General features: G+C 40.2%; 1 protein-coding gene across 4 annotated transcripts in view; it reads left to right on the top strand.

Annotated features, from left to right (window-relative positions):
* ZFPM2 (zinc finger protein, FOG family member 2) overlaps nucleotides 1-14,622 on the top strand; it is a 530,635-nt gene extending 516,013 nt beyond the window's left edge. Inside the window, exons 3-5 of one of the 4 annotated variants that reach the window (XM_049854288.1) lie at nucleotides 4,304-4,510; nucleotides 9,307-9,531; nucleotides 11,782-14,622. In XM_049854288.1, coding sequence (XP_049710245.1) covers nucleotides 4,304-4,510; nucleotides 9,307-9,531; nucleotides 11,782-14,273 — 2,924 coding nt within the window. In that variant the 3' untranslated portion in view covers nucleotides 14,274-14,622. The remainder of the gene's footprint in view (nucleotides 1-4,303; nucleotides 4,511-9,306; nucleotides 9,532-11,781) is intronic. The other 3 variants (XM_049854287.1, XM_049854286.1, XM_049854285.1) reach the window with 3 other exon arrangements.
* Nucleotides 14,623-14,928: the final 306 nt, after the last annotated feature.

The raw sequence follows: 14,928 nt of genomic DNA, 5'->3' as shown, positions 1-14,928 counted from the left end.
AAAATGTCACCTATCTCCTAGAATTGTTGAAAGGATAAAAGTAGATGAACTACATAAACCCCTAGTCTGTCTGGTACAAAGTATGTGCCCCTAATTGATACCTATCATTGATGTTGTTGTCTGTGGTTAATATACTAGCTTTACTGCCTTGTTAACGGCATCACCATCATCTGCTTTCCCAAGCCAGAAAACTCTGTATTATTCTCAACAGCCTCCTCACTCTTACTTATCTCATGAAACCATGCCAGCTCTCTCTCAGCCATGTCCTTTGAACATGCATGGCTCTTTTCCCCAACACAGTTTACATTTCTCACAGCTCAGCTAGTACAACAGCCTCGAAATGTCACTTCTGGTAACATTTCCTACCCCTTCAGTGAACTCTCCTCACTACCCTGAGATCTATATTCTAGGGGAAAAAAAAAATCCGTGTCCATTCTTTCATACCCACCATCAGCCAGACACAACTGGTTGCATTCAAAGCCCCTCACCCTGATCTAAACTTGCCTTTCCAGCCTCATAACTAGCGGGGTGCTGGTCAGTTTTTACCAGCTGACCCTTGGAGCAGGAGAGAAGTTGGGAGAGTAGCCCTGATTGGTAGTATTTGCCAGTGTCTACAGTAAGTATAAATACTCTCACCATGGCTGATTTCAAGCTAACAATATGACATCAACTGACTTGAAAATACCTGAAAGTGTAACATTCCACTCTCATGATCCAAAAAGAGCCAGCTCTAGCACACCACTGCCCCTAACCTGCCCTTTTTCCCTCCAACCCTAAGCTCCAGGTTTGCTGGCCTCCAAACCATTGCCAGGTCCAATCAGGCTCTTCCATGATTCTGGGCTTGCACACGTGCTCATATCTCTACCCATAATGATATACCTGCTGAGTGCCCCTCTACACACCCTTCTGCCCTTCTACCTTTATTTATCCTTCATGAGCCAACAAAAGGTCACTTTGGATGGCTTGCCTGACTTTCTCAAGGAGGGGTCAGTTACCCACTCCTCCCATAACATTTTGTTTAGCTTTTTCTTTAGCAATGACATCCATTCTGTGCTGTTGTAATGTATTTTTTATGTACGCTGTTTCTATATCTGTTTGTGAAGCCATAGTACCCAGCCTGGCGCAGAGCCTGTTCAATGAATAGCTGATGAATGAATGATTTGAAAGATTATATCCTAACTGAGAAAACTGACTTCCTCATCAAGCCTACACAATACATCTTCAGTTAAATTCGGCCATTTAACATGATATGCTCAAGCTAAAGTATAAAATGATAAAAACATAAAATATGAAATGCTAGTGAGTGCACCTGAAAATACAGATATGTATAGATATCTATTACAACTGCTAAGATGTTTCATAATGTAGAAAAATCTTTCCCTTTGCATTTAATCTTCGTGCAATTGATCGATTGACTGACTGATTGGACCTTTTTGGCTCAAATTTTGAGCACAGTGTTCTGAGTCATCCTGCTACATAGCTCAGTGCTATGATAAAGATTAGCTGTAAGTGAGTAAAAAAAAAAAATTTTTTTTACCTTCTTTAAAATCTGTATTTCTCCTGGGGCACCTGATCCCAAATTTTTGTGAAAGATACCGATGGCTGGGTTTACCAATAAGGTAAAGTTCATCACTGAAAATCCATGACTCTGAGAGACCAGGCTATGAAGCCAAACTGAACTGTGACTCCTTGCTCTGCCCTCTCCGTCTCCTTATTACACAGACTCACTTAATAAACTGTATCCCAGGGGAAAGCTAAGGTATGCATGATTACCTTGTCTACAGCTGTAAGTAGTTTGTATCTGTATGCACATCAGAGAAGGCACAGCCACCAAATGCAGAACCCATCTGGGGGGAAGATTGTGACCAGCAGAAATGCAGCCACTTAGCGCTTCACAATTCTCATCTGCTTCCACGTTCGTAGCGTTTAGCTTATGTGACCTGTAAAAGATTAATGCCAAAGTCAAGCTGTTGTATTAAATTTTGGTAAATGTGTATGCTCTCAGACACAGTGTCATGGTTAAAAAAAAGTTCACTTTTCTAGTATTTTAGTATATTTGTGTTTTACTTTGAAACTTTCAAACAACCTTGAAGTCTGTAATCTCAGCTTTATTTTTCCATAAACATATACTTTCCCTGATGGTGTTTGTTTGCTTACCTTTAAAACTGATCAGCTGGTTTAGTTAATTGTCCAAGGTTTCTCTAAAACAATGTCCTGGTTCTTCTGTATAACTGTACCATACCATACGCTGTTGTTATCTCTTCACCAGATTTTTTACCATGAGTTGTTTAAAAACTATAATCTCTTTGAGGGTGGAAAAAAATGAACTGTGGCTGAAAAGACAGTTATGCTGAAAGATAAACAGCAATATTATCAAAATGGGTGCAATTCTTGCTTGCTTAATGAGTACAACATATAGCCTTGCAATATATACACAACGAGAAAAAAAAGGCTTTATAACATATCAAGTATGGCACATTATTTCAGGCATGGCTGTATAGGATACGTATCTAAGCTGAGAGTACAGATAACAAAATATAAGTGCTTTGCCTGTCTAAACATGTTAAATAAATGACCATGTGCTATCGCATTCCAATACATTAGAAGATACACTTGCATAGTTAATTTTCTTTTTAATGCACCACACATGATCATTTGAAGTGCAGAGCTAGAGTGTATCTTAGTGTTTGAAGGAAGGGTTCTTTTCATTTAAACAAATCTTTATTTAAATAAGCCTTTTTGAAAAGAATCCTTGGCATATCTTCTTTTCAGGAAGTTCAATCAGGGTAAATGGCGATAAAGAAGCTACATTATAAAGAATACAACATGAGTAAAGATCACTCAGAACCCCCCCCCCCAAAAAAAGGGCGACAGGTATAAGGAGAGTAGAACTACCTGGAATTTCATTTTAACTTTTTTGATTGTAGGAGCTTTTGTTTACTTGGTTTAGAGTTGTGGGGATCTGGTATTGATTGAACAAAAATATTTTAGGAAGAAAGAAAGTAAGGGAGAGGGAAGACAAAGCAAGAGAGAGGAGAAAGAAATAACGTTTTTTATAAAGTTCCGAAGGAGTAATTGCAAAGGCTGACCTGAAAAATACCTCTGGTTGTGCCCTTACAATGCTTGGTCATGGGCCTTATACCAATGTAATAGAATGGTTAATGATTCAGGCAAACCCTGGAGGCAAATGGTTGACAAAACTGTACACATTAGTCGCTCGTAAGTCAGTTCTGACATGAGCCAAATACCTCACTTTTTTTTTTTTTTTTTTAGTTTTCATTATTATTGCCTTTTATCATCAGTACCTTTATAAATCCGATCAGTGGCATGACTTCTTTTGCTAGACATGTCTTTGGGGGCATCAACAGAGCAGGTGTTACAGTGAGAGAAACTTGAACAATTCGGCTTCAAATTGACAACCGATGTTCTTATGGTATAAAATGTTGAATAAGATCACTCTATAGGCCTGGTCTACAATGAAGTTGGCGTCAGTGTTGTAACAGTGAAGTCAGAGTTGTAATGGCTGTCGGACGTGTGCGCAATTCATTTGTCCTATGTCATTAGAGTTGACTATTGCCCAGCTTTCTATCTGTTACGACTCCCAACACTGATTTCATTGTAGACCAGGCCAAAGCCTGCTATACGGCAGTGTTTCGAACACTAAATCATAACGCCGAATGTCTGCGAGTGAACACCTGAGAATGATGACATCAGCAAATTATGTGCTGCAACACTGTATGTACTGCATATGTATGTAGTACATGTTGTTTAACTGTACAATGTACTAAAAAATGGGCAGTCGTAAGTGCGGTTCCTCGTAACCCTCATGCATCATAAATCAGGGACTAGCCGTATGTGGTTTCTTAGTCTTCTCCTAAGGAGCCCTGGTGGCACAATGATTAAGTGCTTGGCTGCTAACCAAAAGGTTGGCATTTTGAACCCACCCAGTGGCTCCATGGGAGAAAGACCTGGCAATCTGTTCCCATAAAGATTATTGCCTAGAAAACCCTGTTGGGCAGTTCTACTCTGTCTCATAGGGTCACTATGAGTTAAAATCAATTCAGTGGCACCTAACAACAATAACGGTCTTCTTCTGCAACTGGCCACTGAACATCTCATCTAATGCAAGGAATACGATTTTGTACACAGGAGAGAGAAGAGGAGTGTAGCTGTTGTCTGGATCAAACACTCCACCTCAGTAGAAACTGATGAGAAAAACATGAGAAGGTGCTATTGCCATCAATCTAGAGTACAGCAGGCTTGAGCATTCTATATCAGTTCTTTTTCTTTTTCTTCCTAATAGGGGGTCAGCTTTGGTGCACAACTACAAAGGCCATCTCAGAGGGTGAAGAGCTAATTGCCTTTGTGGTGGATTTTGACTCAAGGCTACAAGCTGCCAGTCAGATGACTCTTACAGAAGGGATGTACCCTGCGCGCCTGCTGGACTCCATTCAGCTGCTCCCCCAGCAAGCTGCCATGGCTTCTATTTTGCCTACAGCTATTGTCAATAGTAAGTGCTGAGTACTGTAGCCCAGCTTTGTAGAGGTAATGGGTATTTACAGGACAGGAAAAAAAAAAATCTACTGACAGGCAACCAGGGGTGGACTTTCTTCTCCAATGTTCTGGTTTTATTTCATTCTTTCTCTAAATTTAAGTGTATGCATAGTGAGAGAGAGAGAAAGATGTCTCATGGGAGTAAAGAAAGAATATTTAAATTCAACAATTTCAGGTTGGATTTTTGAGTGTCATATAAAAATCTGACATTCTAAATTGGTTGAACAATATTTAAGAGTACTTAGCTGTAAGAAACCCAACAGCTACATTGATGCTTCTGTAGTAGAATAATTGTGATATTCCTTAAGGACTATAGACTTAGATTTTTTATTAAAAAAATACAAAACTAAATCTTGATTAGACTCAGATATTAATGAAGAGGAAATATAGCCAACATTATTGAGAATATCAGTTAATGCCAATATATGCAGATATGTGTATATATATAAATATATAATGTTTTATATGGAGACTTTTTAATTTACCCCAGAAAATTTACCTTTGTGATTGTATTTAATTAAAATTAATAGTCTGTTCTTTGAACACACAAAGTTATAGTTCTGTTCACAGAAAATCAGTGGTCTGGGTGTCCCAAGGTCTGTTTTTAGACCCATTTCTACCTCTGTCTAGCTCTACGAGAAAATTATGAATAGCAGTCACATCTCAAGCGGTGAATAGATTCTCAAGTTAGTAGGTAAGTTAAAAAAAAAAAAATAAAAAATGTCCCTAGTCAAAATATCCTTGAAAATTCCCAATACCCTGAAGGATGCAGAAGAGATGTCCAGGGACGGCAGTGATGTCTTCATATGAAAAAAATAGAACATTCAAAAATAATTATTTTTGTGCTCTAACAGCAACTTCTGGATTAAAAAAGAAATTCTTAGGTGTATGTGAAAGTAATGACACCCAGTACCTCCAATCCAAGTTAATATCATTAGGTTTCCTTAGTGTAAATGTTGGTGCCCTGGTGGTGCAGTAGTTAAAAGCTCAGCTACTAACCAAAAGGTCAGCAGTTCAAATCCACCAGCCGCTCCTTGGAAATCCTATGGGGCAGTTCTACTCTGTCCTATAGGGTCACTATGAGTCAGAATTGATTCAAAAGCAATGGGTTTTGGGTTAATGTAAATGTTAGTTTCTGGTTGTTTTTACTAGATCTTGACTTTGACTTCAACAGTGTTAAAGTTGAAATAATATGGGCCCAATTTGGATTTGAGGCAAAATGATTTTGTTACCAGGGATACCAGGAGTACCTTATATTATTATTGTGAAGTTCTAATGTATAAATGCTAATTCTAATAATATTTGAAAGTATGCCATTTACTTTCTATATCAAGATAACTATTAATCTCAAAGAGCTCACCACAGATATGTAGAGCCTTTATTTTCATCCTCAAATTAGTTAACTAGTTAAATTTCATCCTGCTTAAATGGACACTTTAATAAAGTACAGTGTGACCCTGTGAATAGTCTAAATCTAATTAACTTGGGCTTAAATAATAAACAGTAGTAGTAGTAGTATTTAATGTTGAAATTAAATTTTAGTTTTTAATTCTATATTGTACTTGCTATTCTTACTTCCCATTCACTAGAATTTGCTCCATAGTCTTCTCCTTTCCTCCTTTTACACAATCACCCTGAGCCATCTTCTCCACTCTCATGGGTTCCACCACCACCTATAAACTAATAGTTCACAAATCATTGTTGGTGTTGTTCTTAGGTGCCATCCAGTCAGTTCTGACTCATAGCGACCCTGTGTCCAACAGAATGAAACACTGCCCCGTCTTGTGCCATCCTCACAATTGTTATGCCTGAGTCCAGTGTTGCAGCCACTGTGTCAGTCCATATCGTTGAGGGTTGTCTTGATCACCTAGTGCTGCTATAACAGAAATAACCACAAATGCATGGCTTTAGCAAAGAGAAGTTTATTTTCTCACAGTCCAGTAAGCTAGAAGTCTGAACTCAGGATGCTGGCTCCAAGGGGAAGGCTTTCTCTCTCTGGGCTCCGGAGGAAGGTCCTTGTCATCAGTCTTCCTTTGGTCCGGGAGCATCTCAGAGCAGGAATCTCAGGTCCAAAGGACATGCTGTGCTCCTGGCACTGCTTTCTTGGTGGTATGTGAGGTCCCCATGTCTCTCTGCTCACTTCTCTCTTTTATATCTCAAAAGAGATTGGCTAAGACACTACTTAATCTTGTAGACATCATCAATGTAACTGCCACTAATCCATCTTATTATATCATAGTGATAGGATTTACAACATATAGGAAAATCACATAAAATGGTGGACAAGCACATAAAATGGTGGACAATCACACAATAGTGAAAATCATGGCCCAGCTAAGTTGACAGGTATTTTGGGGGACATAATTCAGTCCATGACAAGGTCTTCCTCTTTTTTGCTGACCCTCTACTTTACTAAGCATGATGTTCTTCCCCAGGGACTCATCCCTCCTGATAACGTGTCCAAAGTATGTGAGACCTAGTCTCACCATCCTTGCTTCTAAGGAGCATTCTGGTTGTATTTCTCCCAAGACAGGTTTGTTCATTCTTTTAGCAATCCATGGTATATTCAATATTCTTCACCAACACAATTCAAAGGCATCAGTTCTTCTTCAGTCTTCCAAAAAATCATTAGCCCAGATGTTTCTGCTGAGTTTTGCTACCTTCCCTACGGTCCTCTGTATTTTCACACAGATACAAAATCTTACATATCTAATGTGACCAGAAGCTCCAGTTTGCCTGGACCAGTCCCAGTCTACAGTGTTAATCCAGCCCTTTGGTTAGTGCCTCCTTTCTCTACAAAAGTGCTGGGCTTGAACAATACATTGTCAGGTTTGGTTACCTGACCCCACACCACACATGTGCCCCAGTCAGAGCTCATCATCTCAACTTCTTCTGTTCCCTGCAGAGATAAATAAAATGGCCACTTACACAGAAGTGCTATCAAGAAGCCTAGGCACCAAGGAGGACCCTTACTAATTGCCCAAGCATCTAATTGCAAAGTAATGGTCATCATGTCCAATCAGTTCTACTTCCTCAATATAATTCCCCACTTGCCATTGAGACATTATGAAAGACTATTTAAGACTAGGCTCCAGTCCCAGTTTAATCACTTAGGTGATTATGGGCAAGCCACTCAACCCCTCTGAGTTTCCTCACTTATAAATGGATGACAGGAGGAAAATGGAAAAATTTGCCCTGAATGAATACATGAGAAGTACATATCAACATGCCACTCATAAATGTTATATGACTATTAGCTACAATCTCAACTAGCTACCAGCGAGTTGATTCCAAGTCATGGAGACCCCATGTGTGTCAGAGTAGAACTGCGCTCCACAGGGTTTTTAATGGCTGATTTTTCAGAAGCAGATTGCCAGGCCTTTCTACCATGGCACCTCTGGGTGGACTTGAACCTCCACCCTTTGGTTAGTAGCGAAGTGTGTTAACTGTTTGCACCACCCAGGAACTCCAGCTACAATTCAAACCCTGCCATATTTCACTTAGATTACTGCAGTTGCCTCCTGCCAGTCAGAAGTCTTCCTTCCAAATTCCCTACCTCAAAAGTAGACTCCACTGCTGTGATTCTAAAATATCTGATTCTGTCACTCCCTTGATTAAAATGATTCAGTGATTCTCCATAATCACTGAGAAAAAAATCCAAGCTTCTTAACAGAGCCTATGAGGTCTTTCATGGTCTACCCCTGCCTTCTCCAGCCTCATCTCACCAGTCCACATCATGCACCATGCTCTGAAGTATGGAATAGCACCCCAATCCTTCATCCAGCTCCCCCTCCCTGGCTTTTCCTAGGCTGTTCCCCTGCTCAGGATAACCTAACCCCTGACTAGCTGAATTTCATTCTTCACAACTCAGTTCAGGCATGTCATCATCTTCCCTATAAACCCTTCTCTGACATCCTGCTCCTTCCAGTCCTCCCACCAGCTCAATAAGTGTCTCTTTTCTGTGCACCAAAGCACCCCAGGTACCTCCATCTGAGTAGTCATCTCACTCTACTGTAATTATCTGACCACTTGATCATTAACCCCTGGAGACTATACGTTCGTTCCTTAAGGACAGCTATTTAGTCTTTTACTTTGTTATACACCCAACCCAGTTTAGGATCTGGTACAGAGTAGGCACTCTGTAATTAATTTATTAGACAAACAAATGATATCAAGGGTTGGCCTCGGGACTAACTTTAGTTCAGCCATTAGGTCATTACCTTTAAACCAACCAGCTAAACCAATTTACATTGCTATTTATAAATGTGTATTTTTTTCTAGGAAACCCTGGTGGTGTAGTGGTTAAATGCTACGGCCACTAACCCGCTAACCAAAGGGTCAGCAGTTTGAATCCTCCAGGTGCTCCTTGGAAACTCTAGGGGGCAGTTCTACCCTGTCCTATAGGGTCGCTATGAGTCGGAATCGACTCGACGGCACTGGGTTTGGTTTTTGGGTTATTTTTTTCTAAATCACAAATACAATTTAAACGCGCATATCTTTTGTGCTTTTAATGCTGGAGGCTCCTACCACTTTCTAAAGATTCTGTGAGGAGTTAAATTGTGTTGAGTATAAGGTTTCTTTAAAAGCCTGGTCCTGTCCCGCAGAACACCACCCATGGCTGCACTCACACTGTCTAATTGCCTACTTCAGAGCCTGAGAGCAGACTCGGAGAACAATTGAACTAAATCTGCTTTACCCACGTTGGGCTCCAAATGGGCGGCAGCTAATGTGCCCCTGTGTTTTTGCCTGCAGAGGATATATTCCCTTGCAAGTCCTGTGGCATCTGGTACCGGAGTGAGCGGAATCTGCAAGCCCATTTAATGTACTACTGCAGTGGGAGACAACGAGAAGCCGCTCCAGTATCAGAAGAAAATGAAGACAGTGCTCATCAGATTTCCAGCCTTTGCCCCTTTCCTCAGTGCACCAAGAGCTTTTCAAATGCTCGCGCACTAGAAATGCACCTGAATTCACACAGTGGTAAGTGCATCCCTTGTTTCTTCTGTTGCTCCCGGAGACTGATTTTTCTAAACATACATGTATGAAAACCAAAACAAACCCATTGCCATTGGGTCGATTCCAACCCATAGCTACCCTATAGGACAGAGTAGAACTGCTCCATAGGGTTTCCAAGGAGTGGCTGGTGGATTTGAACTGCCGACCTTTTGGTTAGCAGATGTAACATGCTGTACCTCTTAACTGCTGCACCACCAGAGCTCCAGACATACATATATATATTCATACATGTATGCATGCATCTATATATACCTATGTCTATATAGATATTCGATTAAAGTCAAATTTTCTGAACCAGCTAGTGTTATCTTGTGTCAGTTAGAATTAGGATAGTCAACTCAAGTGACTGGGGCCCTAATCCTTTCCTAACAACAGTGGTCAGACTGCAGGCCAGATCTTGCTGTTTTTTCAGCTAAGGAAAAATAGCATCATTTTTGGAAGAAAAGTTGTAGTGCCCTTTGTACATTGTCATCAATATTCATTGATTTAAGAGTGCAGTGATCTTTGGAAACTGACCACAGTGTTTCCCACATGGTAGCAATGAAATAGTACATAAAAATAACAATTTGCAATCATTTGGGTAAGTCTAATTAAAATCACACTTGAGAGAAATTAACTTTTAAGTAGAGAGCTATAAATGATCTTGACTTCCAAAGTGTGTATCATAACATCATAACAAAACTTCTGTTAGACTGTTTTAAAATACATTAAGAAACATTAGACTGCAAGCAAAAAAAAAAAATTTTTTTTTTTTTTTTTAATTAAGTCCACACTTGATACCAAGGTGGCAAGTATTCCCTCCAATTTTGGAGTTGTAGGCCCAATCTTATTAGTTTCATCACATAGCATCCTAATTTCCATATCTTTTTTTTTTTTTTTTTAAACTGAAGTTAATCAAATGTACTCAATTATATCAACTTTACGTATTTTTAGGTACATTCTTGGGTGGGGCAACCCAAGACTTGGAATCACTGTTCTTCTGCAGTATGATACAGGAATTGAAGGACATCTCTGGATGACTTCCTTAGCTGGTTTGACCTAGGTTAAATAGTCAAAAAACTTAAATTAAAAATTCCCTTCTAAACTATGTCCAATCATGCCAGGTGCTAGTCCAGTGCAAGGTTTTGTCTTTGAACTTACAAACTTTGAACTAAAGAGTAGGCAATTTCACATCTGCTCATTCTCTTCCTTTTTCCTACAAATGATTGCCTTCATGTAAGTGCCAAAGCCAGAGAAACGGGTTGGTTGTCCCAGATGGTGAGTAAAGTCAAGCACAAAGCAAAAAGAACAGAGATGGAGGAGTATTTTCAGTGAAATGGAAAAATGAATATTGGATTAGTAAGGGAGAAAAGGAAGACAGTCCCCTTTTATCACTGTAGGAGTGGGTATCTTTGCCATATGTTCAGCTGATAAGTATAAAAGGCAATTCTCTTTTTAGTCTAGAGTGCAGAGAGGAGAACCAAGCCTGATTTAACCCTATGGCAACAAAAGGGGACCAAAGTTGACCTTAGTAATGCTTCCACACCACAGTCAGTGGTAATATTCAAAATATTTAATAATGGGCTGGAAACAGGAAGTGACCAGTCAACATGGATCCCGGCCCTAAACAACCGTATTAGTGTCCTGGTACCTACCAGCTGAATATCAGCCCTGAACAGAGAAACCACGTTCAGCAAAACCAAGAATAAAATTCTAGATTCATACCAAAAACAATTAAATGCTTTACAAAATGACTTCTTTTGAATAAAGACCTTAACTAGTATACTGAAAATTATTTGATAATGATAATTCATTATTCTAATGAAAGCCTACTTTCTTCCTAATATAGAGCATAGTGCAAGAGGAAGATTATTGGATTAAAAATGATAAAATCTGAGGTTAGGTATGGTTTCATCACTTAATAACTTTATTACCGTCTTCGATTCCCTTGGACTCTGGGTTTGTTTGCGGAAATGTAAACTGAGGACAGTGACATCCATCCCACTGTAGTGGGATATTAGACATGAAAGTGCTTTGGAAACTGTAAAGTGCTACTACTCTTATCACGCATGACAAAACACATCACAAGAAAAAAGCTAATATCACCGATGAGATTTTAAAGATTCTCAATTCATTCCTGCTGGGTTGAAGACATTAGGTCATTAGTAAAGGTTGTTCTCATCAGAAATGCAGCACACATGTTTCTCAGAAGTCTTGTTTTGTTTGTCTCTATAGGAGTGAAAATGGAAGAATGTCTCCCCCCTGGCGCAAGTCTAAAATGCACCGTTTGTAGCTACACTGCTGACTCTGTGATCAACTTTCACCAACACCTGTTCTCCCATCTCACTCAAGCTGCCTTCCGATGTAATCACTGCCACTTCGGCTTCCAGACTCAGAGGGAGTTATTGCAGCACCAGGAGCTCCATGTCCCTGGCAGCAAAATTCCCAGAGAAAGTGACATGGAACACTCTCCAAGTGGAACTGAAGACAACTTACAGCCATCCGCAGACTTGCTGACCAGAAGCGAACTTCCCCAGAGCCAAAAGCCCATGCAGACTAAAGATGCGAGCTCTGACACAGAGCTGGACAAGTGTGAGAAAAAGACTCCACTGTTTCTCACTAACCAGAGACCTGAGATACAGCCTACGGCAAATAAACAAAGCTTTTCTTATACAAAAATAAAGTCTGAGCCCTCTAGCCCAAGACTCGCCTCCTCTCCAGTTCAGCCTAATATTGGACCTTCTTTCCCTGTGGGCCCTTTTCTATCTCAGTTTGCTTTTCCCCAAGATATCACAATGGTCCCTCAAGCTTCAGAGATCTTAGCCAAGATGTCTGAACTGGTACATCGGCGACTGAGGCATGGTAGTAATAGCTACCCTCCCGTAATTTACAGCCCCTTGATGCCCAAGGGTGCTACTTGTTTTGAGTGTAACATAACATTCAATAATTTGGATAATTATCTAGTGCACAAAAAACATTATTGCAGCAGTCGATGGCAACAGATGGCCAAGTCCCCAGAGTTCCCTGGTATTTCAGAAAAGATGCCTGAGGCCGTGAGTCCCAACACTGGCCAAAACTCCATAAACCTTCTCAACCCAGCTGCTCACGCTGCTGATCCTGAGAACCCACTTCTTCAAACATCCTGCATCAATTCTTCCACTGTTTTAGATTTAATTGGGCCAAATGGGAAGGGCCATGACAAGGACTTTTCCACTCAAGCGAAGAAGCTATCCACCTCCAATAACAATGATGATAAAATTAATGGAAAACCCGTTGATGTGAAAAATCCCAGTCTCCCCTTAGTGGATGGGGAAAGTGACCCAAATAAGACTACCTGTGAAGCTTGCAACATTACCTTCAGCCGGCACGAAACGTACATGGTCCACAAACAGTATTATTGTGCTACTCGTCACGATCCTCCGCTGAAGAGGTCTGCTTCCAACAAAGTGCCTGCCATGCAAAGAACCATGCGCACACGCAAGCGAAGGAAGATGTATGAGATGTGCCTGCCTGAACAGGAACAAAGGCCTCCACTGGTCCAACAGAGATTTCTTGATGTAGGCAACCTCAGCAATCCTTGTACCTCCGCTCAAGAACCCACAGAAGTGCTAGGAGAGTGCTACCACCCAAGATGTGATATCTTCCCAGGAATTGTCTCAAAGCACTTGGAAACTTCTCTGACCATCAACAAATGTGTTCCAGTTTCCAAATGTGACACTACTCATTCCAGTGTTTCCTGCCTAGAGATGGACGTGCCCATAGATCTCAGCAAAAAGTGTTTATCCCAGTCTGAGCGGACGACCGCGTCTCCCAAAAGGCTGCTGGACTACCATGAGTGCACCGTGTGCAAGATCAGTTTCAATAAGGTAGAAAACTACCTGGCCCACAAGCAGAATTTTTGCCCCGTCACTGCACATCAGCGCAACGACCTGGGCCAACTCGATGGCAAAGTGTTTCCGAATCCAGAAAGTGAACGAAACAGCCCAGATGTCAGCTATGAGAGAAGCATAATAAAATGTGAGAAAAATGGGAATCTGAAGCAGCCTTCCCCCAATGGAAACTTATTTTCATCCCACTTAGCAACCCTGCAAGGCCTGAAAGCTTTTAGTGAAGCAGCTCAGCTCATTGCTACAAAAGAAGAAAACAAACATTTGTTTCTTCCACAATGCCTTTACCCTGGAGCAATAAAGAAAGCAAAAGGAGCCGACCAGCTTTCTCCATATTATGGAATAAAGCCAAGTGATTATATTTCTGGTTCTCTGGTCATTCATAACACTGACATAGATCAAAGCACAAATGCCGAAAACGAATCTTCTAAAGGCCAGGCTTCCTCAAATGGATGTGCTGTGCAGAAGAAAGATTCTCTGCCATTGTTGCCCAAAAATAGAGGCATGGTAATAGTTAATGGTGGATTGAAACAAGATGAGAGACCTGCCACCAACCCACAGCAAGAGAACATTTCCCAGAATCCTCAGCATGAAGACGGGCACAAATCTCCCTCTAGGATCTCTGAGAACCCGTTAGCTGCAAACGAGAATGTCTCACCAGGAATCGCCTCAGCGGAGGAACAGTTGTCTAGTATAGCAAAAGGTGTGAATGGTTCCACCCAAGCTCCAACCAGTGGGAAATATTGCCGGCTGTGCGATATCCAGTTCAATAACCTTTCGAACTTTATAACTCACAAGAAGTTTTATTGCTCATCACATGCAGCAGAACATGTCAAATGAAATAGCTAAATAAATAAAAAATCAGTCACCTTTGGTACCAGTGTTTAGTATGTTGTTCTACCCGGTCCAGAAAAAAACAAAAGCTGTTTGAATTATATCTGGGCAATCAGGAGATAATTCATTATGGCTGAGCTGAAGACTTAAGGTGTAATTTCATTACAGTCCATTAGTAAAGTGTATTATTGGTGCCATTTTCAAAAAAAAAAAAAAACAATTAATTTATTTTACCAGCAGTATTCATAGCTGTGGTTATGTTATTTTTTATTTAAAAACTTTATATTAAAGTCATTTGTAATGTTATTGTATAGTTATTGTGTAGCACATATGGTTTGCACTGTATAGTAGCTTTTAAAGAAAATAGTCACAAACAATACAGAAAAGCATTTTAGAAATAGCTTCAAAAGCACTTGTGTATCTTGATTTTTTTCTTATATGCTGTTGCAAATATATGTATATGCTAAAATATAACTTGCGAAGATGTTCTAAATACACATGCTATAAGTTCGCCTTAAGATTTCAGTTCTTGGATAATCAGGCTCCAACTGCACTTTATATTTTAGCAGATACAGTTTCTTAGTCACTAGGCTTTGCATTGGTATGTAGCAGTATGTTTCTGTCCATTTTCTTAACCCTAAACATGTATGTTAAATGAAGA

Source organism: Elephas maximus, chromosome 15 (assembly GCF_024166365.1).
Source record: "Elephas maximus indicus isolate mEleMax1 chromosome 15, mEleMax1 primary haplotype, whole genome shotgun sequence".
Classification (NCBI taxonomy): Eukaryota; Metazoa; Chordata; class Mammalia; order Proboscidea; family Elephantidae; genus Elephas; species Elephas maximus.
Note: the sequence above shows the minus strand (reverse complement) of the source record. Positions and strands in the feature narration are given on the sequence as shown.